Source organism: Pipistrellus kuhlii, unplaced genomic scaffold (assembly GCF_014108245.1).
Source record: "Pipistrellus kuhlii isolate mPipKuh1 unplaced genomic scaffold, mPipKuh1.p scaffold_m20_p_11, whole genome shotgun sequence".
NCBI classification, from domain to species: domain Eukaryota; kingdom Metazoa; phylum Chordata; class Mammalia; order Chiroptera; family Vespertilionidae; genus Pipistrellus; species Pipistrellus kuhlii.
The window spans coordinates 22,288,016-22,313,087 of NW_023425416.1; the positions used below are offsets into that span (position 1 = coordinate 22,288,016).

The following is a 25,072-nucleotide window of genomic DNA, read 5'->3' on the forward strand; positions in this document are numbered from 1 at the left end:
GTGGTTTAAAGCATAAGTTAATTTACATTCTTCACACATACTTTTGTTTAAAAGCATATCTATGTAAAACAAGGTACATCTGCATTTCAATTTAATTATATAAAAGTCATTTTAGTATTCAGACATCACAGTAATTCCAATCCATGTTCAAAGATTACAGTCATCTGAAATGTTGGTGAGAACAAGTATTTTACTGGCTAGATAAAAAATTCAATTTTTATCACAGTATTTTTTTTGTTGTTCAAATAATGTCATGGGCAATGGAATCATTCTTTCCATTTTAATAGGGACACTTATTGGTAGCTGGAGACAGGTGCAGGTAAGATTGAGAAGTACTGCTGAAAGTGGTAAGGATGAATGTGTATACTCTTGAGAGAGAAAATTCCAAGACATAAGCAACTGTGATAAACTTGGGCAACATTATGTGACTATTAGAGACAGGCACAGTAAGGTAAGTAATTTAAAAAGTCAGTGACTAAGTTCAGACCTTTTGGAGGCCAAATTCTATGAGTTCTAACCAGGAAACAATTTTTATTAGGCAAGAGACTCCAAAACACACACACAATGACTATACTTTCATACAGGTAAGCAACCATTAAAAAGAGCTGAAGAAAAAGATAAGCTGCTCAGATCTGAAAACTTAAACTATCATACTTCAAAACTGTTAGCCAAAGCAGTGGATAGATTAGTTTATCTAACTCAGGAGAAAAAAGTCTTTTAAAAAGGTAACACTGGATATGGCTTGTGGTGGTGAATTAGTGTAGGGCCTGTGCAGAAAGGTTTTAGAAACTATTCTCTATTGAACAATAACAGAAATACACAATTAAATAAACATTCCAGGTAATAAAATTCCCAGTAAGCATGTCAAATTACAAATTTACCATCTTGGAGACTTGAGAGCACACCCTTTTCCTTGCTTCCCATCCCTAATCTGTCATCATCAGCAATTTGCTAGGAAGAACTGTATATAGGTACTTTCATATTAAAAAAGGTTGAATTACATTTTTGTGATGACAATAATAAACCAATTCTGAAATGCTCATAATAATTAACTTGCCAGTCCAGACATGCATTCCCTCTCTCTTTTTTTAAATCTTGGTTGCATCTCTTAGTTTGCCTTCTGAACAGAATTTATGATGATTTCTGCCAAACCGGTTTGGCTCAGTGGATAGAGCATCGGCCTGTGGACCGAAAGATCCCAGATTCGATTCCGGTCAAGGGCATTTACCTTGGTTAGGGGTACATCCCTAGTAGGCGTTGTGCAAGAGGCAGCTGATCGATGTTTCTCTCTCATTGATGTTTCTAACTCTCTATCCCTCTCTCTTGCTCTCTGTAAAAAATCAATAAAATATAAATATTTTTAAAAAGAATCTATGCTAATTTCTAACTCTAAAACACACTGAGTTCATTAATGAATTCAATATATTACCATTGATATGAATAAAACAATATTATTTTTTTCTAGATGAACACAAAAGAAATATTGTGCCTTTATTTATTTATTTTTTTAATCATTTATTTATTTATTTTTACATATTTTATTGTTTTTTTTGCCCCCCTCCCTTTATTTATTTTTTAAAAATATATATTTTATTGATTTTTTACAGAGAGGAAGAGAGAGGGATAGAGAGCTAGAAACATCGGTGAGAATCATTGAGCAGCTGCCTCTTGCACACCCCCTACTGGGGGTGTGCCCGCAACCAAGATACATGCCCTTGATCGGAATCGAACCTGGGACCTTTCAGTCCGCAGGCCAACGCTCTATCCACTGAACCAAACCAGTTTCGGCTTATTGTGCCTTTAAATAAAATCAAAAGATAATTTAAAATAAAAATGAATAATAAAATGACATTATACTTCACTAATAAAAAAACACACCATCCAGAATAGTTAGGGGCTAGTGCAATAACTATTTTTTTCCTTTTTATTTCTTCGTCTTCTCTCTCTCTCTCTCTCTCTCTTTTTTTTTTTTTTTTTTTTTTTTTTTTTACAATAACTGTTTTGTATTGCTTCCTCCATCTGCCCTATTCATCTTTTAGGTACTGCTAACTAGCAGTGTAAAGACCAGAGGAAGGTAGCAGAAAGGAGGATGATGAGCCAAAGTTCCAGATAATCAAGTTGCCAAGAGTTTCAACTCTTCAGTGCCTTAGGTTCACTCTCTTAGGTTGTACAGGATTCCCACTGTGTGATTTTCTTTCTGAATGGGATTTCAGGTCCCATAATTACAGTATGTAATATTGATACCATTGTAATTAACTAGTTATTAATAACTAGAGGCCCGGTACACGGGGAGGGGGGGAAGGAAAGGGAGGAGGTTCCCTCAGCAAGGCCTGTGCCTTCTCCCAGCTTGGGACCCCTCGGCGGACATCCCTTGAGGGGTCTTTAGCAGTGCCACAGAGCCATGCGCCTGGCTTAGTGCTTAGAGGTGGGTCCTTAGTGCTCGTCAGCTGTGAGCCTGGCTCCCTGTAGGAGCACACTGACCACCAGGGGACAGCTCCTGTGTTGAGCGTTTCCCCTGATGGTCAGTGCGCATCATGGTGATCAGTCGTTCTGCCGTTCCATTGATTTGCATATTAGCCTTTTATTATATAGGACAGGAAAGGAGCAAAGGGAAGGTCAAGTATTATAGGCATGTTTCCCACAAAACACTGGGGGAAGGAGATTGGACAAAGGGAAGATAGTCACATGCCCAGTAAAGTTGGGATAACATAGGGAAGATACTTGACTGTCAATCACATCTGGGGACAGAGATAGTTGGCCAGAATAGGGGTGGCAACTGCAAGCAAAATTTGGATACTTAATTCCCTGAACAAAGAAACTTGCTCTCTTGTGCTCTTGGCTCTTTGGGACTCCTGTGACTCTGGGCTATGGGGCTCTTTTGTTCCTGCTCCCTTGCATTCCCCCCACATGGTCCATGGCCATGTGGACCCCATACACAATGGACAAATAGACTGCACTTAGCCTGACTCCAACATGGAAAGGAAACTCTAGACACTGGCTTTGCTTCTAGCTTTACTGAAACCCTAGCTATACTTCTTCTATGCTTAAATTAAGAGAAATGGGGCTTTGGAAACCAAGGGGTATAATTTCAAGGAAATAAAGCTTTCTATCATATCTCACCCTCTCATGAGGGCCTCCAGAAATGTTTATTTCAGCGGTACTCCGAGAACCCTACTCCACTGATAAAAGATATTATGACCCTGCTATGTACATATGTTTAATAGCTCAAAATCTACCACAATATAAAAGGGAAGCAAATACAAAATATAATTTGATCCAAGACTACCAGCGTAGGTATGGTTTTGTTTTCTTAGGTTGTTGTTCATTTGAATATCAATTTATATGTAATCTGTTGTCTAAAGAAATACAGATATGGAAATCAAGTTTAACTATTACTCTGGTAGGATAAAAATTTACTATACTGGTGAAAATATGGCTTTGAGATTAGAATCTTTATTTACATATATATATTTTTATTGTGTTTGTTTTTTGTTTTTTTTGTGTTTGTTTTTTTTTTACAGAGAGGAAGGGAGAGGGATAGAGAGCTAGAAACATCGATGAGAGAGAAACCGATCAGCTGCCTCCTGCACACCCCCCACTGGGCATGTGCCTGCAATCAAGGTACATGCCCTTCACCAGAACTGAACGTGGGACCCTTCACTCCACAGGCCAACCCTTTATCCACAGAGCCAAACCAGTTAGGGGAAGAGATTAGAATCTTTAGAACTGGAAAAAAACAAACAAACAAACAGGCAAAATGAACAAACTTTAAATAAAATTATTTACAAATGATCAATTGAGATGTGAGCTGTTTTCGCTACACAGTAACTAAAGAAATAAACGAGGCTTTAATCGGACTTCTTTCCTACCTGGGCTATGTCCTTCCAGTGCATGACTCCCCTGCAAGAGCTCAGCTGACAGAACCCAGTCCTCAGCTTCCAAATAAAACTAACCCACAGCTTCAGCAGGAAGATAGTTTTAACACCTGAAACCATGAGTCACTGGATTACTCACTAACTACTCCCAATTTTGGCAGGCACTATCCTCAAAAAAGGAAGGAGAGAAAAGAGAAACTGGGAGCAGAAGGGAGTGGAAGGGAGAATGGAGGACAGAGGGGCAGGAGTGGAGGAGGAAGGAGGAAGATACTGAACTGTAGAATTATAGGTCAGCTGAGAACAAAGACCTTAGAGATACAAATACTTAGCACCGGAAGTGCCTGACTTAGCAGTGAGTTAACAAGATACCAACTGAAAAGTGATTCTTTTTTCCAACAGCCTTTGCTAGCATATTTGGTTATCCATATTGTGGGGGCTAAGCTAAAAAAAATAATTTTCCTCTCACCTAAGTTCTAGCTGGGCTACTAATAAAATTAACAGAGATAGATTAAGAGGAGAAAAAAGTCCAAGGTTTATTATTACTGTGGACGAAAGGGGCCACATGCTAACCTGGCAAGCTCAAGGGAGACCTGCATGGCAGTCATGCAAACTCAGAGACCTAAAATAACCGAAACCGTTTGGCTCAGTGGATATAGTGTCGGCCTGCGGACTGAAAGGTCCCAGGTTCGATTCCGGTCAGGGACATGTACCTTTGTTGCGGGCACATCCCCAGTAGAAGGTGTGCAGCAGGCAGCTGACAGATGTTTCTCTGATTGAAGTTTCTAATCTCTCTCCCTCTCCCTTCCTCTCTGTAAAAAATTAATTTAAAAAAATCTAGGACCGAAATTCAGTTAAATATATTTTGATAAAACATATTATATATTGACTACTTATAAGCTAGGCAATGTGCTACAAAGCTATGATTCATATCTAATTGTTGCTATAACAAGCAGACATTACTGCTTTGTTTGCAGTTTGTCTCTTACTATTAAGAATTCATTTGCAAGGCTTAAATTATCTATTAGTTGATCTAAATGAGTTATTAGAAAACAGCCTTAAACAACATTTAAACAGACACCTCAAAACACCAATTAATCAGGGGCAGAGTAGAGCCATCTAAGGCAGAGTATTAGATAAGCTTATAATGGCTTATAATTTTCATTTGCAAACATATTAAAAATCTATCTATTTTCTCTAAGTCTAAGAGAATGAAAGTGTCAGAACATGGCAACACTTGGCTTTGATTACAATCATGTTAAAGGCAATATTGTACAAAAAGCAAGGGCAAGGGCAAAAGGACCCAAGCTCAAGTCTGGCGGCATGCCTCCTCACTAGCTGTATGTCTTTGGGCTACCTACTTGTTCTCTTTGAGTCTAAGTTTTCTCATCTACACAATGGAGTTAACATTGTCTCATGAGATTATCTGAAAATATGTTAAATGTGTGTTAAATTAGATCATGCCTGTCAAACATGGTAAGCATTCAAGAAGTTATCTTTCTATTCTTTACCTGGTTCATTATTCAAAATCCAAAATTTTAACTAGGATAGATTAAGAAATCTCTGACTTGACATCACTATCTTCAAAAGATGACAGCCCCTACCTTAGTATGCCGAATCTTATCTTTGCTTTATAGAGTATTAGCTCTCTTTTAAGAAATTTCATATTCTGCACACTAAATAATCTACATCATTTCTGAGAAAATTAAGGCAACATTTTTAGAGTAAAAGAAGGGGCTGGAGAACATGGGAATCTTTGTAAATAATCTGAAAACAAATAGAAACTTGACTAAAAGTGGATCTTCTCCAGGGCCTATTTCATAGAATGGGAGATGTATACTGATGCTGCAGACCCAGTCCATTGTTCCGCTAAAAATTTTATCTCAGAGATAAACTGACCATGTTTTGAACCAAAACTGGAGTGTGTGGTTCAATTCAAGGGCACTTAGTGGGGGCAATAGGATAGAATATTTGATTTTGGGGAGGGCACCCTCCAAATCCAATATAAATAGCAATCTTGGCCCTAAGAACTACACAGGAATCTTCTTCTAATCTATACTAATAAAAGGGTAATGTGCTAATTAGACCAAATGTCTTCCAGACGACCATCTGGACGTTCTTCCTTGCAAAGCTGGGCCCAGGAGAAGCTGCCCACCCCGCGGTCCCAGGCGCCAGTGCCTGTGCCTGCAGCTCAGGAGAGGGAGAAAAGCTGGGCACCTGCGGCTGCATCCTGGGCAAAGCCACCTGCCCACAGTTCCCTGCGCCTGTGGCTGGCCCGGGTCCCAGTTGCCTGTGGCCAGCCAGAGGAAGGGAATCCTGGATCTCGGGTGCGGGGCTGAGGCAGAGGTGGTTAGGGACAATCAGGCAGACAAGCAAGTGAGCGGTTAGGAGCCAGTGGTCTCCGATTGCAAGAAGCATGTCCCAGGGGTCCCGAATTGGAGAGGGTGCAGGCCAGGTTGAGGTATCCCCCACTCCTGTGTACGAATTTCAACACAGGGCTTCTAGTCAGTAATAAACCTAAAGATGCTCTGGTTGGTCTTATCAAGGTTTGTGTTTTTTTTTCTTTTTTTCTTTTTTCTTCTTCCAGGAAGATTGTGTTAAGGAAGTAAAACAGAAGAAAGAGTCCAGCCTTAGGAGACATATAGCTCTAGGTTTAAATTTTGTTATCTTCTTGAGGCTTTCCTTTGCCAACTCCCCACCTTATCCCTAACAAAAAGAAAAGATATACCACAATCTATTAGCATTTTGTGCAGAAAGAATATCTTAATCATGACGATATTTTTCACCTATCTCCACTGTCTCACTGTAGAAATTATATGTCCTCCCTTTCTCCCTCTATTGAGAAATTCTTTCATGTACAATTCTGACTGACATTAGGTTGCTCTGGTGTGGAATAGAGAGATCTCAAGTGGGGTTAGTAGAAAATAAAAATGGACTAAGTTCCACTAGTCCATAGACAAAAAGCATTTTTTATTTTGGAACTAAAATCAAGATTCAGCATATAGTCTAAAAATCAGGCCTTTTCAGTTGTCACTAAAATTTTTTCTCACTTGATAAATAATTCTTGTACAGACTGGAGTGTTTCCTGTAAGTCCTAGAAATCACTTTTTCACAGAACTTGGGTACATGGAACAATACTAGTTCTATGGAGATGTGTCTGGACCACCATTAAAGGGATAGTGGAGCCAAGTTAACAGAGTTCCTGGAATCCTGATTATCTCTGTTTTCATCTATTTTATATGGGTATGATGGAGAAATTTTGCTTATAAAATAAAACAAAGTTTTGCTGTTTAATTTTTTTTAAAGTTTGAAAAATCATTGATAAACAAATAATACTCATGATAATAATCCTGTCACTTCTAAATTTGGAACTACAGTCTAGTTTGTCTCAAACTTCCTTTTTCTACTAAGAACCACTTTAGGCCCTGCTCTCTCAACGCCCTTCCGCCCCCCAATGATTTTGTGTATATATCTTCTTATATAATAAAAGTCTAACATGTAAATTGCCCCCTTGACTGAAAGTTTGACCACTTGCTATGACATGCGCTAACCACCAAGGGGAGGTGCGGAACATGGCAGGCGACAGCAATACAGTGTTGCAGGCCCCAGTGGGCCCTGACAAGAACAGGACCATGACAGGATGGTGGAGCAGGTGAGCGGGTGGTGCCAGGCCTAGGGGTGTGTGAGTAGGGGCCTGATTGCCCTGCTGATTAGGCCCTGATCACCCTATCAAGGCCAGGACCTGGGCTGGAATGGGGGGTGGGTGGCGGTGACCAACCTCCCACGGTCCCTGGATGGGGGCCTGCGACCTCTCGCTGGTTACCGGGGGATGGGGGTGATGGGAACAGTGGTGTGGTGAGAATGCCGGGTGTCCACCAAGCTCACTCTCACTCCCCCTGCTACCCTCCCCCAGAACACCAGGGCTCGCTGGGTGCCTGTGAGGAGCCCACCCTGCACCCAGGTGGCCTCTTCCTGGTGAGCTGGACTGCAGCCACCAGGACCGCAGGGGCTGGTCGAGCTCCCCATGGGTTCAAGCAGGATCCAGCCCACAGAGTGTGTGCTGCCCACCACGCTTCCGTGTGGCGCCACTGGGTAGCACAGAGACCCACGTATGCCCAGCTTGCACTGTCTCGCTCCCTGCATCTGTGTGTGGGGATTCAGATGCTGGACTTAGGGGCCCAGGTGCCGCCCAGGGCCCAGAGGAAAGCTAGAACCTGCCCTTCCATGCCAGATGCTGGCGCTTCGATCACTGGCCAGGCCTAGGGACCACATCCATGCATGAATTCCGTGCATCGGGCCTCTAGTGTGTGTGTGTGTGTGTGTGTGTGTGTGTGTGTATACATACATACATACACATATACATATATATGTAAAAATTTTTAATTGATTTCAGAGAGGAACAGAGAGGGAGAGAGATAGAAACATCAATGATGAGAGAGAGTCATATTTGCTCCCCATTGGGGATCAAGCTGCAACCTGGGCATGTGCCCTGGTCAGGAATCGAACCACGACCTCCTGGTTCATTGGTCGATACTCAACCACTGAGCTATGCTAGCCAGGGAGGCCCTACTCTTTTTTCTACCACCAGCATATTCCAGGTTTATCTACATAAAAGACAAAAGTTTTAATGGGTGATACTGAATATGTGATAACGAGTAGAGGACATGCTTGCTCAAATGGGAATTCTGGTGGGGTTTGCTCACCAGCTTTGTAGCTAAAGTGACAACGAAACAAAACAAAACACCAAACACACACAAAAAACAAAGCTCTATCATGGATTACTTGGGAATAATGGAATCCTTAAATTTAAATCCATATATGCTGAGTCACAACTATCATTCGGTTCTTCTGACTGGTGTGGCATGCTGTTTCACAACTCCAGGCTTTTGCACATACAGTTCCCTCTGCCAGTCCACGGCTTGCTCTCCTTCCCTTTTCTGGTTCACTACTACTCATTCTTCAAGGCCCAGTTCAGGTGTAACCTCTTCTAGGAAGTCTTTCCTGACAACCTCTCTCCCAGCTGGATTAACAAGTCTTCCTTTATATTCCCATACATCTGTATATACATTTCTATCACTGTTCTTATCATATTACATTGAAATGACTGTTTATGTGTCTTGTCTCCACTAACAGTTCCTGAGGGCAGGGGTCATGTCATATTTATCTTTGGACCCCAAGAAGCTAGCATAATACCTTGTACAAAGAAGACACACAGTGAATTTCTGTTTAATATAAATGCTCACCAGCATCTTCTTAGCATGATCCTTCTAAATCTCATGTGCCAGGCAGCAACTGAGCCGATGTTACCATGAATGGAACAAATGTCAGAATTTTTGCAAGAAAAATAGCTTCCAATAGATGATACCCATCCTTCTAAGGCTGCTGAATAAAAACTACTGACTGGGTTGAATATCAGTTTAGATTATTAACATACTATCTGGCCCACCCTCCTCCAACCCAACTGCAAAATATCCATTATAGGATCTAGAGCTGCTGCTCAGAATTGCTTTGTCACCGAAGGACGGACTTCCTGGCTTATGTGAAAGACACTGTTGAAAATTACCACTGCCAGATATCCTTTAGGCCTGATGTCTGGACTTAATGGATACATGTGAGCCTGGCCACATGATTTACTGCTCTTCTAGCAACCGTTTGCACAACGCCTCCTATGGCCATGGCCTACTTTAAACATTTGAAGTATCCCACCTCACCCCCCAAAAAAGCTCTTTAGGAGCCTGAAATCCTAGTAGTGACAGTGTAAGTAGACAATAAGATGCTTTGTTATGGTTTAGTATTATTTTTATAAGCATAGATTCTCTGAGCTTATAAGAAGGAAACGGAGAGGTCACCCATTTAAGAAAATTTACTTTATAGATAAGTAAAAGATTTTTAAGAGAAGGATCTCTCCCTTATACTAAAAGAAAAAAATAATTGATATATAATGAAATAAGGAGATAACAGTTTCTGCATGCTACTGGAGTATTCAAGTGCATACTTTCATGTCTGCATGTTAAGAATGTCATATACACTGATTGACAGTGGAAACAAATAGATGATCCAAGTTTCCTTCCAATGTTAAGATTTTAACTTTTGTGCAAAAAATAGTGATGCAGGCTATGGATTATTCAAAAAACATGACTTCAAAATGAAGAATGAGCCCGAGCTCCTTTGGCTTACAGGATAGAACATCGGCCTGCAAACTGAAAGGTCCTGGGTTCCATTCTGATCAAGGGCACATGCCTGGGTTTCAGGCTCGATCCCCAATAGGGAGTGTGAAGGAGGCAGCCGATCAATGATTCTCTCTCATCAATGATGTTTCTATCTCTCTCTCCCTCTCTCTTCTTCTCTGAAATCAATAAAAATGCTTTAAAAAAAAATGAAAAGTGAGTCTGAGGCACACAGACCTGCTAATGCTAAAAATAGTTTCTATTTTCCGAGTAAATGCTCACCAGTAAAAGAAGGTAACATAGAAACATTTTCACTGCTGAGGGTTTAAAAATACATGTAATGTGGCTCAGTTGGTTGGAACATCATCCTGCATGCAGACGGGTCTTGCATTCGATTCCTAGTCAGGGCACATACGGGAGGCAATCACTCAATGTTTCTCTCTCACATTAATATTTCTCTCTATCTTTCCCTTTCCCTCTAGCTTTCTCTCTCTAGAGTCATTGAAAAGCATATCCTTGGTGAGGATTAAATGAACATAAAAAATCCATATGCAGATAAGCCAATTGGTAAAACCACCTTTCCAATTAATTCCCTAGAAGTTCCCCTTTACAAGTTAAATCTATACAAATACTTTTATGACACTAGTCTCATTGAGACAAAAGATTCCTTAGACTCAGTTAATCCTATTTATTTCAAGTAATTTTTTAAATCATTTATTTATTTATTTTTACATATTTTATTGATTTTTTTTTGCCCCCCTCCCTCCCTCCCACACATCCCTTCCCTCCCCTATTTCAAGTAATTTTGATAAAATAAAATTCTAATGCAATGAAAGGATTTGGAATGCTCCATGGGGTCTGATAATCTGGCTCTCTCCTAACTGGCTATTGTTAGGCTTCTTAGGCAGCTTTTAAAGAATAGAGACTTTAAGAAGGACCTGTCCTAATTACACATTCCCAATCTCATTTTAGGATGTAATTAATCCTTTCTCTTAAAATGGTCTTAAATATAATTTATTTGCTAATAATTTCCAAATGTATACCTTCAACCCACATTTCCCTTAATTCTAAACTCAGATATCTAACTATCTACTCAATATCTCTACATATATGCCTAACAGTCACTTTAAATTTCCTATGTACAGCCCTGGCGGGTGTGGCTCAGTTGGTTGAGTGTCATTCCATGCTCTGAAAGGTTGCTGATTCGACTCCTGGTCAGGCCACATACCCAGGTTGCAGGTTTGATCCCTGGTTCAGGGAATGTACAGAAGGCAGCCAATCAAAGTTTCTCTTTCTCCCTCTCCCTTCCTCCCTAGAATCAATGAAAACATATATTTTTTTAAAATTACTATGTGCAAAACTGAGTTCCTGATATTCCCCAAACCTGCTCCTTGTGCAGTCTCAGCTAATGGCTATTTCACTGATTCCCATGCTCAGATCAAAAGCCTTGGAGTCATCTTTGATTCCTCTTCCTCTCACATACCCTATCCTGTTAACAACAACAATAATTCATAACTGCTAATATATATAGTATAGTACTTATTATGTGCCAGACACTGTCCTAAATTCTTTGTATGTTTACTAAATTAATTCTTACACAATACTACAGGATGGGTATTATTATCATTTTTACTTTATAGCTAAGAAACTGAAGCATAAAGAATTTAAGTTGAGCCCAGCCAGTGTGGCTTGGTGATTGAGCATTGACCCATGAATCAAGATATCACCTGTTCGATTCCCACTCAGGTTCCATTTAAACAAGATCAGATAAGCACTTGACAGGTTAGTGGGAGGTGTGGCAAAAACAAATGTTTGGTTTCTGATAGAATAAAAATTAATATTAAAATAGTTTTCTAAAACTAACGTTTTCAGCCCTGGCCGGTATGGCTCAGTTGGTTGACTGTTGTCCCTGGCACCAAAAGGTTGCCAGTTTGGTTTCCCAGTCAGGGCATGTATCAAGGTTGTGGGTTTGATTCCTGGTCAGGGTGCTAACAGAAGGCAACCAATCAATGTTTCTCTCTCTCTCTAAAAATCAATAAAAGTATATTTTTAATTAAGAAAACCCCAAACACAGCCCAGTTGAGTGTTGACCCATAAACCAGGAGGTCATGATTCAATTCCCAGTAAGGGCAGATGGCCAGGTAGCAGGCTGGATCCCCAGTAGAGGTATGCAGAAGGCAGCTGATAAATGTTTCTTTTTCATCATTGTATCTCTCTATTCTTCTTCCTTCCTTTTCTCTCTCTCTCTCTCTCTCTCTCTCTCTCTCTCTCTCTCTCTCTCTCTCTCTCTCAAATCAATAAAAACATATTGTTTTTTTAAAAAAGAGGAAAGGGAACAGAAAATGCTTGTTGGAGATGGCAAATGAAATGAACTTTGAAGGAAGACATTTTTGATAAAAAGAGATGAAAAGGTCTTTCAGGTTGACAGCCTAGTATGAGGAAAGGTCTGGAAGCTGAAATGTAATAACACCTTCATGGTAACTGAGTGGTTCATGAGGCTGTAAAAGTAGGAGAGCCTTTGGTGGGAGATGAGCTCTGAAGGTAGGTCTAAACTACTGTTTTGGACTTTATTCCAAGGATATCATTGAAGGCTTCCCAATGGTAAGAGTTATATAATCTGCTTTGAGTCTAGACTTACTTGACTATATCAAAGCACAACCACAATTCTCCACAATGGGTCAACACTGGTTTTCTTATAGCATCTGTATCTCAGGAAAAGCATTATAATCCATCAGGTTATACAAGTCCAAACCAAACCAAAGCCCAGGAACCAATCTTGACATATGCTTTCTACCTCTATCAAATCTAATATCAAGTCCTATCTATTTTAGTTTCCTAATTCCACCAAATTATAATACTCTCCATTATATTACTATTTATTTCTACTGCCACCACCTTGTCCTCTCTCTCCTGAATCACTAACTCTGAATAATCAATCTATCTGCATTCACTTAGGCTCTCAGTTAAGCTGGAGAATTTGTTTAAAAAAAAGAAGTCCTAAATCATCCAAGGCTTAAATTATTTTAATAGCTTCCTACAAATCTTCAAATATTAAGAACAAGAATCTGAAAAGGGTCTATTAAGTTAGTCCTACGTGATTAGGCTCTGGATCTCTCTCTAGCTTCTCTTAGAGCATGCTTCCCCTATTCTGGTCACGCTGGCCTTTTTTCAGGCTGTTCAGTTCATCCTGTTTCTTCTCACCATAGGGCCGTTGCACATGCGATACTGTGTACTTGTCCTTTCTCCAACTCTCAGCCAGGCATTTTGCTAGGTGCTTGGGCACATACAGATGAACAAAACAGTCTCAGTTTTCACAATGCTTAGGGCTGAGGGGGAGAAAGTGGTAGAGACAGAAAAACCAATAATCAACTAATAAAAATTGTTGAAAGTGGTATGAAGAAAAAGAACAAAGTGATATGAGAAAAGGAATAAAGTAAGGGAGGGAAATCTACTTTAGATTGTATGGACAAAAATCTACTTTAGATTGTATGGACATGCTAACCTGACTAGCTCAAGGAAGGCCTGCATGGCAGCCTTGAAAATTTAGAGGCCTAAAGTAACTACAAAGAATGGTCTGAAATTAAAACTTTTTAAAAAACTAAAAGCACTTTATGGTGGGTAGTTATGTCCTAAGGCAGTATTTTTCCATAACAAAGATTAATATTCACCTTAACTAAGCCTGTCAAGGATAAGATGCGTGATTAACAAAATAATTTCCCTTTATCTGGACACCTCAAAGCACCACAAATCCCCTCATTGTTATTCAGTTAATTGTTGACCATTAACTGTCCTGCCCAGACTTAAGTAAAGAAAGAATGTATTTATCATTTTATCCAATCTCAGGGGTCCCTCCCACCCCACTTCACCTCCCACTTTGCTTTTTCCCACCTCCCTAATCTATCACCAATAGATTTCATGTAACCCACTTACATCTCCCTCTTTTGACTGTATTGTATAAAACAAGGTACAAAACTTCCATTCTCCAGAGCATTATCTCAATCCATTGAGATTCTGCTTTCTGGCAATTGTCAACAGTTTGGCTCAAATAAACACACAAAAATTCTTCACAGGTTTGAATGTTTCTTACATTAATAATTGGGAGGTCATAGAAAAATTCTTTGAACAGGGGCATTTAAATTAAGCTCTCAAAGATAGAAAAAGAAGTTGTTATTTTAACCAGGTCATAAATGAAGGAAAGTATTATTACTATAAGTTACATGAGTCAAGAGAATACAGAATTTGGAATTTTATCAATACTCAAGATGAAAATACACAGTTAACATGGCAATTCAAGTAAAGACAAAAGAAAGAAATTTGTCCACTGCTTGAAAATTCACTTGGGGAAAGTGTTAACAAAAAAGGTTAAGGAAAAAGTAGAAGGATGTTAGGAGAGAAAAAGGTGAGTAGTCAGGAAGGGGACCACCTGCCCAGTTACCTAATGAAGTATATGGACAGTTGTGGTTACAAGGCTTACATAACCAATGAGTCAGCAAAAAGCCAGGGCACAGGAGCTCTTCAATGCCCATTCTAAACATCCAGGAAGTTTGGCTTTCTCTACTAGTGAGACAAGGGACCCGAGAACAAGATCTGAGGCAGGCTAATAAAAGGTACAATACCTTCCAGCAATACTTGCCTAAGTTATTTAGCATGAGGAAAAGTAAACCTTCATGCTTAGCAAAACAGTAGAAACAGGATCCAACTTAAAGCAGATTAGAGCAAGGCAATTCTGATAAGATTACACAGATCTAATGTTGCCCATTTCTTTAATTTGTAAAGATTCAAAAATCAAGACTCCCAGAAGGTGCTGAAAGCAATACCTATTAAAGAGAAGATGTCTTTATATATTTTGGAGTCCATAAATATTTCAAGGTTACTGTCTTACTCTAATAAAAGCTAATATGTATTAATAGCAACAGAAAAAGGCTTCATAATGTTAATGAAAGAGAACACATAAAAGGGATTAAATCACAGTACAGAAAAAGAGATACAGCACTAACATCCTCTTGATACTGATCTGCAATGATGATGAATTCAAGACAAATGCTCACCAACACACAGCTATGAAAACAGCAGACTCCTTATCCTGCTTTCCTCTCTCTCCATACTTATATTAACCTACTACTGTTTTAGAGACAACAACTCAGTAAGAAAAGAAAGCCTTTATTTTTTCTTTTCCATTTCAGGCTATAGGAAAAAGATGGTGTGAGGGGGAGGGGGGAGGAGTGGGGTGGAAAAGTAGGGTGGAGGAAGGGTGTAAATATGACTGTTCAAAGAAGGGAAAGATTATCTGTTAGCATTCTTGGCTTCTGCCTGTTTCCGGATATCTGAGAAAACATGATAATTATCTCTGAAGGTCACAATTGAATTACCAGAAATAATGTTTTCCTTTCTGGTTCCCTTAGCCATCCATCCCTTTCAATCAAATGTGAATCTGCAAAATGTTTTAATTATTACAGACACAATTCTATGTAGCTGATATGGAAAAGTAAAACAAACAAGCAAACAAAAACAAAATACAAGCAACACATTTATCTTACCAAAACCCCCTGTCAGGCAGTCTGCTGATTTTGCTTGCCACAAAGCTCATCCTTCATTTGTGCACTGCCAGAGCAAGCTTGGATCGTGAAAACAAATCACAACCTCTTTTGGCTATAAGCTCTTTCCATTTGTCCCAGTTTCCAAGCTGCAGAGGAGCTGTGGCATAGTCTGTCACGGCTGCACGTACTTGGTTTCCGAGAATAACGCTGTAAATGAGGACAGCTACCACTGGGAATTCATTCCCCCACCAAAGAGCCAGCCGAAATGAAGCTTCTAGTGGATCCCTGGGCCTCTCACCTTCACAGACTCAGAAAAGGGCCTTTCACAGAACAGACAGGTACAGCCGCACCACATCAACATCCTGCATAGCCAATCCTCCGCAGTGCCCACCTCGGCCTACGTACAGTTCCGGTTCTGTCTGTTGCATCAGTTCTTAGAGCTTTCTATATCGGAGAGCCTGGGAGGACTCTGTGCTGAATAAACAGAAAGCCTCTGCCAAACAAATATCCGTGTGCATGTGCATGTGAGCGTGAGTGTGCATGTGTGTGGTTTGCTAGAGCTGCTAATGCAAATGAAGTTTGAGAATGGAGATCACAAACAGTATCTGCCTCTCTTCTCGAGCTGTGAGCATCTTTTATAAGAGAAAGGCACCAAACTGGATGGATTTAAAGCTACAGGACATTAATTCAACAATATGTATCTCCTCACTTAAAAAAACAAATAAGATTTAGAGAATAACTTAAATAATGTTAAAACATTCTAAATAAAGTAACACCATTTAGATAGCGTGATTTAATAAATACAAAGAAATAAACAATCTACCCATGCCTTGATAAAGGATTAACAAAAGATTACCAAAACAGATTTCTTACATACTTTCCTAATGTTTCTTCTCTTGTTTTTACATTAGGCTCACAAAACCATTTAAATGAAAATTGAGCAAGGAAAAGAAAATTAAACATGTGGCCCTAAAGTCTTATCCTTACAAAGAGAAAAAAGCTCTTCTGAATGAAAGTATTAGAATTCTGTGAAGTTTAAGCAACAGATTAAAACACCACAACTATAAGCCCAGGCTAAGTACCTGTACTATCACATACTACTTATTGAATACGTGCAATATTGCATGAAAGAACTGAACACCTTAAGGATACTATTCCTGCCCTGAAAATTCACTTCGGGATTTAGGCAAACTATCAGAAATGAGCTTTATTTCTTCTATTGTAAAAACAGTTTTGGGGATTGCAACATAGGAAGAATTTTACTGATTACAAAATACAGTGTAGCATGTACAATGTATAATATCTAGTAATATTTCTCTCTGGTTAATATGCAGAAAAAAATCAGACATGACAACAGTTTGATATAGTATAGTACAGTCCTTTCTATGAGCCTAAAGTGATCATTTCTGTTCTAGTTAAGTACAAAGCTGGAAGCTCAGGCTATCACAGTACTGAAAGGTCAGAGAAGGTCTTCCCAAACAGTATTCACCAACTTCATATAGCATTATTTCACTTAAATCAGATAAAGCCCTCTGAATAGAATCCAAAGCACCTTAATTTTTCAAAAATATTTTTTTATTAATTTCAGAGATGAAGGGAGAGTGAGAGTTAGAAACATCAACGATGAGAGAGAATCATTGACTGGCTGCCTCCTGTATGCCCCAGACTGGGGATCAAGCCTGAAATCTGGACGTGTGCCCTGACCGGGAATGGAACGGTGACCTCCTGGTTCATAGGTCGATGCTTAAGCACTGAGCCACACAAGTTGGGCCCCTTAAATGAATTTGAAGAAAATTCTATGTTGAAACCAGGGTTCATAAATTCCTCTTCTGTGTCTAGATGAACAGAACCCTGACCTTAGCCCTTCAGAAAAAAATTAAAAAATTAATAACTTAACACAAGTTTTATCTTTGTTTTCAACAAAGTAAATATTTGTTTATATAAAAACAATGTAAAAAAAAATCACCACTAGCTGATGTTTGCTTAATTCTGTTTATCAGTATTTTTAATATCCCTTCTTTTAATACAATCGTGTTCATTATAGAAAATTTTGAAATTATAAATGGACATAAAAGAAAGTAAAAGTTTTTGTAATCTCACTGCTCACAGAAAGCCAAACCAGATACTGTGTGAGGTTCTTTTATCCTTTTTTATTACCATTGAAATCATTGAAGCCTGTGTTGAGACAAAGTGCCATAAGATCAAAACTGCCTTGATTGGATAAGCTACCATATGGAAGATAGCAGCCCTGAAGAGTAGAACCTGTGTATGAGAAGCGCTCATTGTATATTTCTATGAGAGAAATTATACCTTTAAAAATTATCCTAAAACAGCCTAGCTGGTTTGGCTCAGTGGATAGAGCATCAACCTACAGACTGAAGGGTCCCAGGTTTGATTCCAGTCAAGGGCACATACTTTGGTTATAGGCTCCAGCCCAGGTCAGGGTACATGCAGGAGGCAACCACTGGATATGTTTCTCTCACATTGATGTTTCTCTCTGTGTGTCTCTCCCTCTCCCTTATACTCTCTATAAAAATCAATGGGAAAATATCCTCAGGTGAGGATTAACAACAACAAAAATTATCCTAGAAGAGTTTTTGAGGTTCCACCAAGATGCCAACAGATTTAAGAGTTGCCAGAGAAGTGGCCCTCATTAGCTGCAATTAGCCTGGATATCTATCTCTCTTCTTGAATCCCAAAGTAAATCTCATGTGGTACTAGAACTTTAATTCTGCTGACTTTCTGGTTTTCTCAAAAAAATTTTTTTTCTCTTGCTGATTTTGCTTTTGTTTCTGGTTTAAGCACAGTTGATAAGTTACCCCTCATTGATGGCAGCACTGATTGAGAATTTGGTTTTATGGTTGATCACTTGATGGTTTCTGTTGAAGAATGATATTTATTTTCTGTTGGGTGAGAAACCAAAAGAGAACCACATTAAGGAACAACAGTTGACTTTATATAAGGAACCAATGCCTATAAAGAAGCCTAAAGAAAACTGACCTAATGCCTGTACTTACAGGATCCCTGGCTTACAAGTGATAAAGGAGGCCACTTACTTGCTGGTAAGCCTTAGCAAATGTTGGGGACTTGAAGATAAGATTGACTCATCCAACTTTATCAGCACTGCAGGTGAAGTCTAATGAGAGAGTTTCTTAGACATGGTTTCCTAACCTTGGAATAGTAAATAACAGAGGTGTTTAAAAGTTCATTCTAGGATTCCTTATGAAAACTTCCATACAGAAGTTAATCTTCTAGCCTAAATAATTGTTCAAACCGTGGTCAGGTGGCGCAGTTGGATGGAGCATTGTCCGTACATCAAAAGGTTGCAGGTTTGATTCCCAGTCAGAGCACATATCTAGGTTATAGGTTTGATGCCCAGTTGGGGCATGGGAGACAACTGATTGATGTGATGTGTGTATTCTCTCTCATTCTCTCTAATATTCTCTCTCATAGTCTCTCTCTCACTTCCTCTCTCTAAAAAAACGAATTTTTAAAAATAAAATATCTTTGCTCAAAACTGTATGACTCTGGATTTGCAAAGAAAATTTAAGGATGTCTGTATGATTAACACTCTTACTGTGCTTATGTAAATAATCCAGTTAAGCCTAATGACACCAATCATTTTGTGACCAAGAAAAGTCTTTAGGAATTACTTATGATCACCAGAAGGATGGGAGAGTTTCAGCAAAAATTGTGAAAAACTAAAATGGAAAAGATTTTGTGTCTTTTCGAGGGATTTTCTAGTGTTAACTATCCAATTCTCTGGCTCTTTGTCTTTGGCTAGGTTATTTTATAGCTCTGAAGAGATGGAAATTATCTTGTGGACAGTATTGATGATGCAATGCAAATAAATGTTGTCTGGTAGAGAATATAAATTTTCTTAAATCCAATTCTTATTTGGACCAATTTAACTTCTTACTAGTTCCTAATAACTGGTTAATTAGTGAGTTAAATAAATATTTACTATTTAAAGTCATAATTTTACCTTTAAAAATATTTGTATCCACAAAAATAATTTAATTTAAAAAAAATCACTAAAAAAAAAAATTTGTATCCTTATTTTTATTTCTCAAAGCATCTAACTAAAAAACAGTTGTTTAGTTGAAATTAATTAGCCTTTTGCCTATTTTTAAAAAGCTCTTACAAAAAAAAATAAGAATTTTTACATTTTTTAAAGAATTGTAAAGAACAATAATAAAGCGAAGAAGACTATGTAACAGAGAATATACATGGCCCTTAATTCCTAAAATATTATATTTATTATCTAACATTTTAAAAGATTGCCAATACTTGCTTTAAAGTTATAGTATCTCAAAAGGCATTGATATCTTAACATGAGTGATCAACCTAAAATATAGAAGAGACTGACTTACTCAAGTCAGCATTTTAGCAGCAAATTCAACTTAGGACCCAGACTAAGAAAATTGGCTTCTTAATAAATATACCATAATCTTTAAATAACATTTAAAAAATGACTTATTAAGTTCAGAATTATCTCTGACAAGAAAATATTTTCTTCCCCAGTAATACAAACCTACAATAATATCTTTATTGTGTTAAACACTGTTGAGTATCAAGGATGTTGAACATTTCATGAGGAAATAAATTTTATCTTTCCAAACTTTCTGGGGAAAGATGCTTTTTAAAAACCTGTTTATTAACATATATAAAAGCAGGGAAGATAAAAAATCCTGCGCAGTCTTCATCCAGCTTAACTCATGGCCCAGGCTCCCCTCCCCTACAATTATTTGGAAGCAAATCCCAGAAAAAAGGTATTCTTTAATAATAACCAAGGCTAATTCCAGAGGCATTCCTATATTATTAAAGCCTATCTCAGCTGTCAGACTGTATTATATTCATGAATACTGTATTATATTTTTCAGATAAAATGCCTAATGTTCTCCTTCTCTTTTACCCTTTTCTATAATATTCATAAAGGATCCACTAGGGCAGTGGTCGGCAAACTCATTAGTCAACAGAGCCAAATATCAAAGTACAATGATTGAAATTTCTTTTGAAAGCCAAATTTTTTAAACTTAAACTTCTTCTAACGCCACTTCTTCAAAATAAACTCGCCCAGGCTGTGATATTTTGTGGAAAAGCCACACTCAAGAGGCCAAAGAGTCACATGTGTCTCGCGAGCCACAGTTTGCCAACCACAGCACTAGGGAAAAATGTCCAAAGACCATAGACTTATTCTGTTTCTAGACTGATATTCTTGATGTTGATGTTTGATGATTGACTAGATACATTTTTTTCCAAAGTGGCAAAAGATGGGTAAAGTTGAGTCAAGGAAGAATAAGCAGGTCCCTGCTGATCACCTCTGGGAACCCCACCTCTGCTGTGGGCGCAGCCATCTTGTGCCAGCATGATATAGTGAGGGTCAATTTGCATATTACCTCTTTATTATATAGGATGGACCTCTAACTAAGGCAAGCATTTTCTTTTACTGCTTACAACTAATTAATTCAGAAAGGAGAGCAAGAGAGGCTTTTGCTTAGTGTCAAAGACAATTATCAGAATTAAGGGGTTTTAGGAAGGAAGAATACAGGCACTGCCCTTCTTTAAAACTAGCTAAGTAATCCGAGACACCTAACTGAATAAGTAGAATAAGCAATGAAAACTGCTTATTTAGGCTCTGACTAACTCAAAGGAATCATGTATCATGATGCCATCTATCACGATGCCTTCAGCTAAGGCTCAAAGGTGCTGCATGAGCTGTTTCACAACTGCAAAGTACATAAATCCATGACGGGAATACCACCCCTAACTCAAGGAAGGGCAAAGTAAACTCCTAGTACCATCTGCAAAGCAACTGCAGAATCATATAAATTATTAAATTGTATAATAAAAATTTTTATAATGTCATGAAAAAGAATATAAAATAGTGATTTCCAACCTCAGATCCACAAAAGGGTCAAGTTGTTTTCAAGATTTCCAAATGCCCAATGGAAATTGTACATTCTCTCATTGTAAAGGTATATAGGCAGACCAAAATGACAAACATTTAATTTTGTCTGGAATTATAATTAATCCAGGTATTATCACTGTATCAGTGCTGTTCAGAAATGCTGACTAGCTCTTAGTCCCTAAATCATATTCTCCCTCTCTCTCTGTCTCTCTCTGTCTCTCTCTTTTTTTAAAAAGGGAAAATCATATATGCTGCTTGTAAACAAGTATTTTCAAAATAGCAGGCTCATGAAGGAAAAAAACAACAACTGGTGAATAAGGTTGATTTAAGTTTTATTTTCTAAGTAAGATCATACCTTCAATGTTAATAAAAACCAAAACACTTAAATTTAAAAAGTACAAAGTATCATTAAAATATGCATAGTCAATGTTTGGAAAATTACCAACTGGAGGTAATATATAAGTAATGCTATAATGTTTTAGTAAATGGTATTCACCACAGTGACTATGTCAGAGCTATATAAGCCATCTCTTGAAAACCCTTACTTAATATCTATTTTGTATCTCCCAAATTCCATACTGGAGGCTCTCAGGAATAAAAAATAAACACAATTTTCCACATCTGAGAAAACATGAAAATATCACCCAATGACCTATTTCAGGTCCATGTGAGAAGAACAAGGAATCATCTCAATTTATTATTTTCAAAATATTACCAGCCATAGATGGCTTTGGTGTGTTGGGGGGGGAAGAGGGGGTGAGAGGAGGCAGTGGACAGATACAAAGCTATTTTAACTGAAAATAACCTGGCTTCATTATTCTTTACTATTTAATTTTCCACTAAATTGCAGAGAAGCTTAGTGGTTCCAAATATTCTCTAAGAATAGCATGTGACTCAATATAGAAATACAACCAAGAAAGAGTAGAAAGCAAGGTGAAGACTGATTCTATAGGCTACAGGCTACTTACTGAAACGTACCTCCTTCCAAATTTAAGTTTGTTATTTAAAAAAAACAACCAAATGTCCAGTTTCTCATCCCTTTACCTTTTCTCTTGATATATCAACCTATTATATAGTACTCTACTTTTTTTTTAAAAATATATTTTATTGATTTTTTTACAGAGAGAAAGGTAGAGGGATAGAGAGTCAGAAACGTCGATGAGAGAGAAACATCAATCAGCTGCCTCCTGCACACGCCCCAGCAGGGATATGCCTGCAACCAAGGTACATGCCCTTGACCGAAATCGAACCCAGGACCCTTCAGTCTGAAGGCCGATGCTCTATCCATTGAGCCAAACCGATTTCAGCAGTACTCTACTTTTTTTTATACCATTAAGCTTACATAGCAGGCCATATTATACTACGGTAGTAAGATGGGGTTGGAACGTGCTTGCCAGTCCACAGAGGAGATGAAATTGAGTCCTTGCTTTGCCACCCATCAGTTGTGAGACTTCTGTGATTTACGAGCTTAAGACCAATCAAGGTTTAGTACCTAAGAAATGGGATTGAAGCTTGCAGGGTTGAGGCTGAAGATGAAAAACTAGAGGGTGGGTGGCAGGTAGGTTGATAAATTCCTAGACATCTGATTTTTACAATTTTAAGATTCTCACAAAACATGATTCATTCTTTAAATACCTGAAAGCCTTCAATCTTGATTTTACTTGCTAGAATCCAGTTGTAGATGACATCACATTCACTGGTCTGATTTCTTTTGGCTCAAAATATTTAAAATAATTTTTTTTAATTTAACATAACAATAAAATGACTTGTTCCAAATTCAAAGAGAGAAGAAACCCTATTCAGAGATTTTAGGAATTCACTACCATATATACACTTGTCATAGAATTTAAATAGGTAAATTTACAGATGATTAAACTCTTAATAAAATAAGGTCAACAATCTGTGGCCCATTTCTGAGAACCTTAGGAAAATGTATTTTATTTTCATTTCTATTCTTAAAAAATATACTTTATTTTTTATTCATTTATTTTTAAAAAATATATTCTTATTGATTTCAGAAGAAGGGAGAGGGAGATAGAAACATCAATGATGAAAGAGAATCATTGATTGACTGCTCATGGGCATGTGCCTTGACCGGGAACCAAACTGTGACCTCCTGGTTCATACATAGACGTTCAACCACTGAACTACACTGGCGGGGCCAGCTGAAAGTCTTTGGGCAGCATAGATGCTCTAACTACTGAATCAAATCAGCTAAGGCAAAATCTCTCTTTTTTAAAAATATACTTTTATTGCGCCCGGCTAGCTCAGTAGGTAGAGCATGAGACTCTTAAAATATACTTTTATTGATTTCAGAGAGGAAGGAAGAGGGAGAGAGATAAGAAACACCAATAATGAGAGAAAATCATCCTTGGGCTGCCTCCTGCACACCCCACACTGGGGATCAAGTCTGCAACTGGAACATGTGTCCTGACTGGGAATTGAACTATGACCTCCTGATTTATAGGTTGATGCTTCAACCACTGAGCTACGCTGGGTGCTTGGCAGGATCTCTTTTTAATTATCAACTGCATTTCCTTAATTATGTATTAACTTTTCCATATTTCTATGAGCTTCTTTGGAGCTCCATAAAAATCTCTTCTCTGAACTTAGAATCAGAGCATAATTAAAATGTGTCGTGATTTTTTAAATTAGACAATATATATAAGGAACCACCAGGAGAAAGAAAAGCCAACTTGAATTAGGCTTCTACACTCAGCAGAAATGATTCTTTATAAACTTTCCCTTACAAGTTTCCACTGAACATAAAATACTTTCTTCCACCCAAATACCAACCTAAACAGTGTGTATACTCTACTTATCCTCAGACTTCAAACAACAACTACACTTTTCATTAAGAGCAAGTGAGAATTAAAGGTCATATTCTAATCATATTTCCTGGGCTTATATATCTCAAATGTTCCTATTTTATTTTACTGGTCTTTTAAGCACTTCCTCAAATGTTTCTTTTTTTATGAGGCTTACACTTACTATCACATTAACAATGGCAGTCTACTCCCAGAACTTCCAATCTCCTTTACCTGTCTTTGTTATTTTCTTTTTTCTAATATATTTTATTGACTTTTTTACAGGGAGGAAGGGAGAGAGATAGAGAGCCAGAAACGTCAATGAGAGAGAAACATCGACCAGCCGCCTCCTGCACACCCCCCACCAGGGATGTGCCCGCAACCAATGTACATGCCCTTGACCAGAATCGAACCTGGGACCTTTCAGTCCGAAGACTGACGCTCTACCACTGAGCCAAACCGGTTTTGGCAGTCTTTGTTATTTTCATTAGGCTTATATTTGTCATCATCTTTCCAAACTAGAATGTTAGCTGCATGAGGACAGAGAATATGTTTGTATTGTTAAATGATCTATTCCAAACACATCTCAAACTTCAAACGCTGATACACAGCAGACTCAATAATTGTTCAATGAATGAACAAATGATTGGTTTACACTCCCCTCTGTTCCAGATAGAATATAATGGAGCTGGCACTTAATAATTTCTGGTATAAATTAAAATAACTTATGGCAAATGTTTTAAGCTTGAAGTTGGAATTCTTGACCTTTTCCCTCCAA

General features: G+C 38.2%; 1 protein-coding gene across 10 annotated transcripts in view; it reads right to left on the reverse strand.

The window, feature by feature from the left end:
- TMCC1 (transmembrane and coiled-coil domain family 1) overlaps window positions 1-25,072 on the reverse strand; it is a 110,544-nt gene that overhangs the window by 28,264 nt on the left and 57,208 nt on the right. Inside the window, exon 2 of one of the 10 annotated variants that reach the window (XM_036431193.2) lies at window positions 3,870-3,985. The exons of 8 other annotated variants lie outside the window; for them this stretch is intronic. In XM_036431193.2, coding sequence (XP_036287086.1) covers window positions 3,870-3,985 — 116 coding nt within the window. Of the gene's footprint in view, window positions 1-3,869; window positions 3,986-15,874; window positions 16,048-25,072 lie in introns of those variants that run through there. One more of the 10 variants, XM_036431195.2, reaches the window with a different exon arrangement.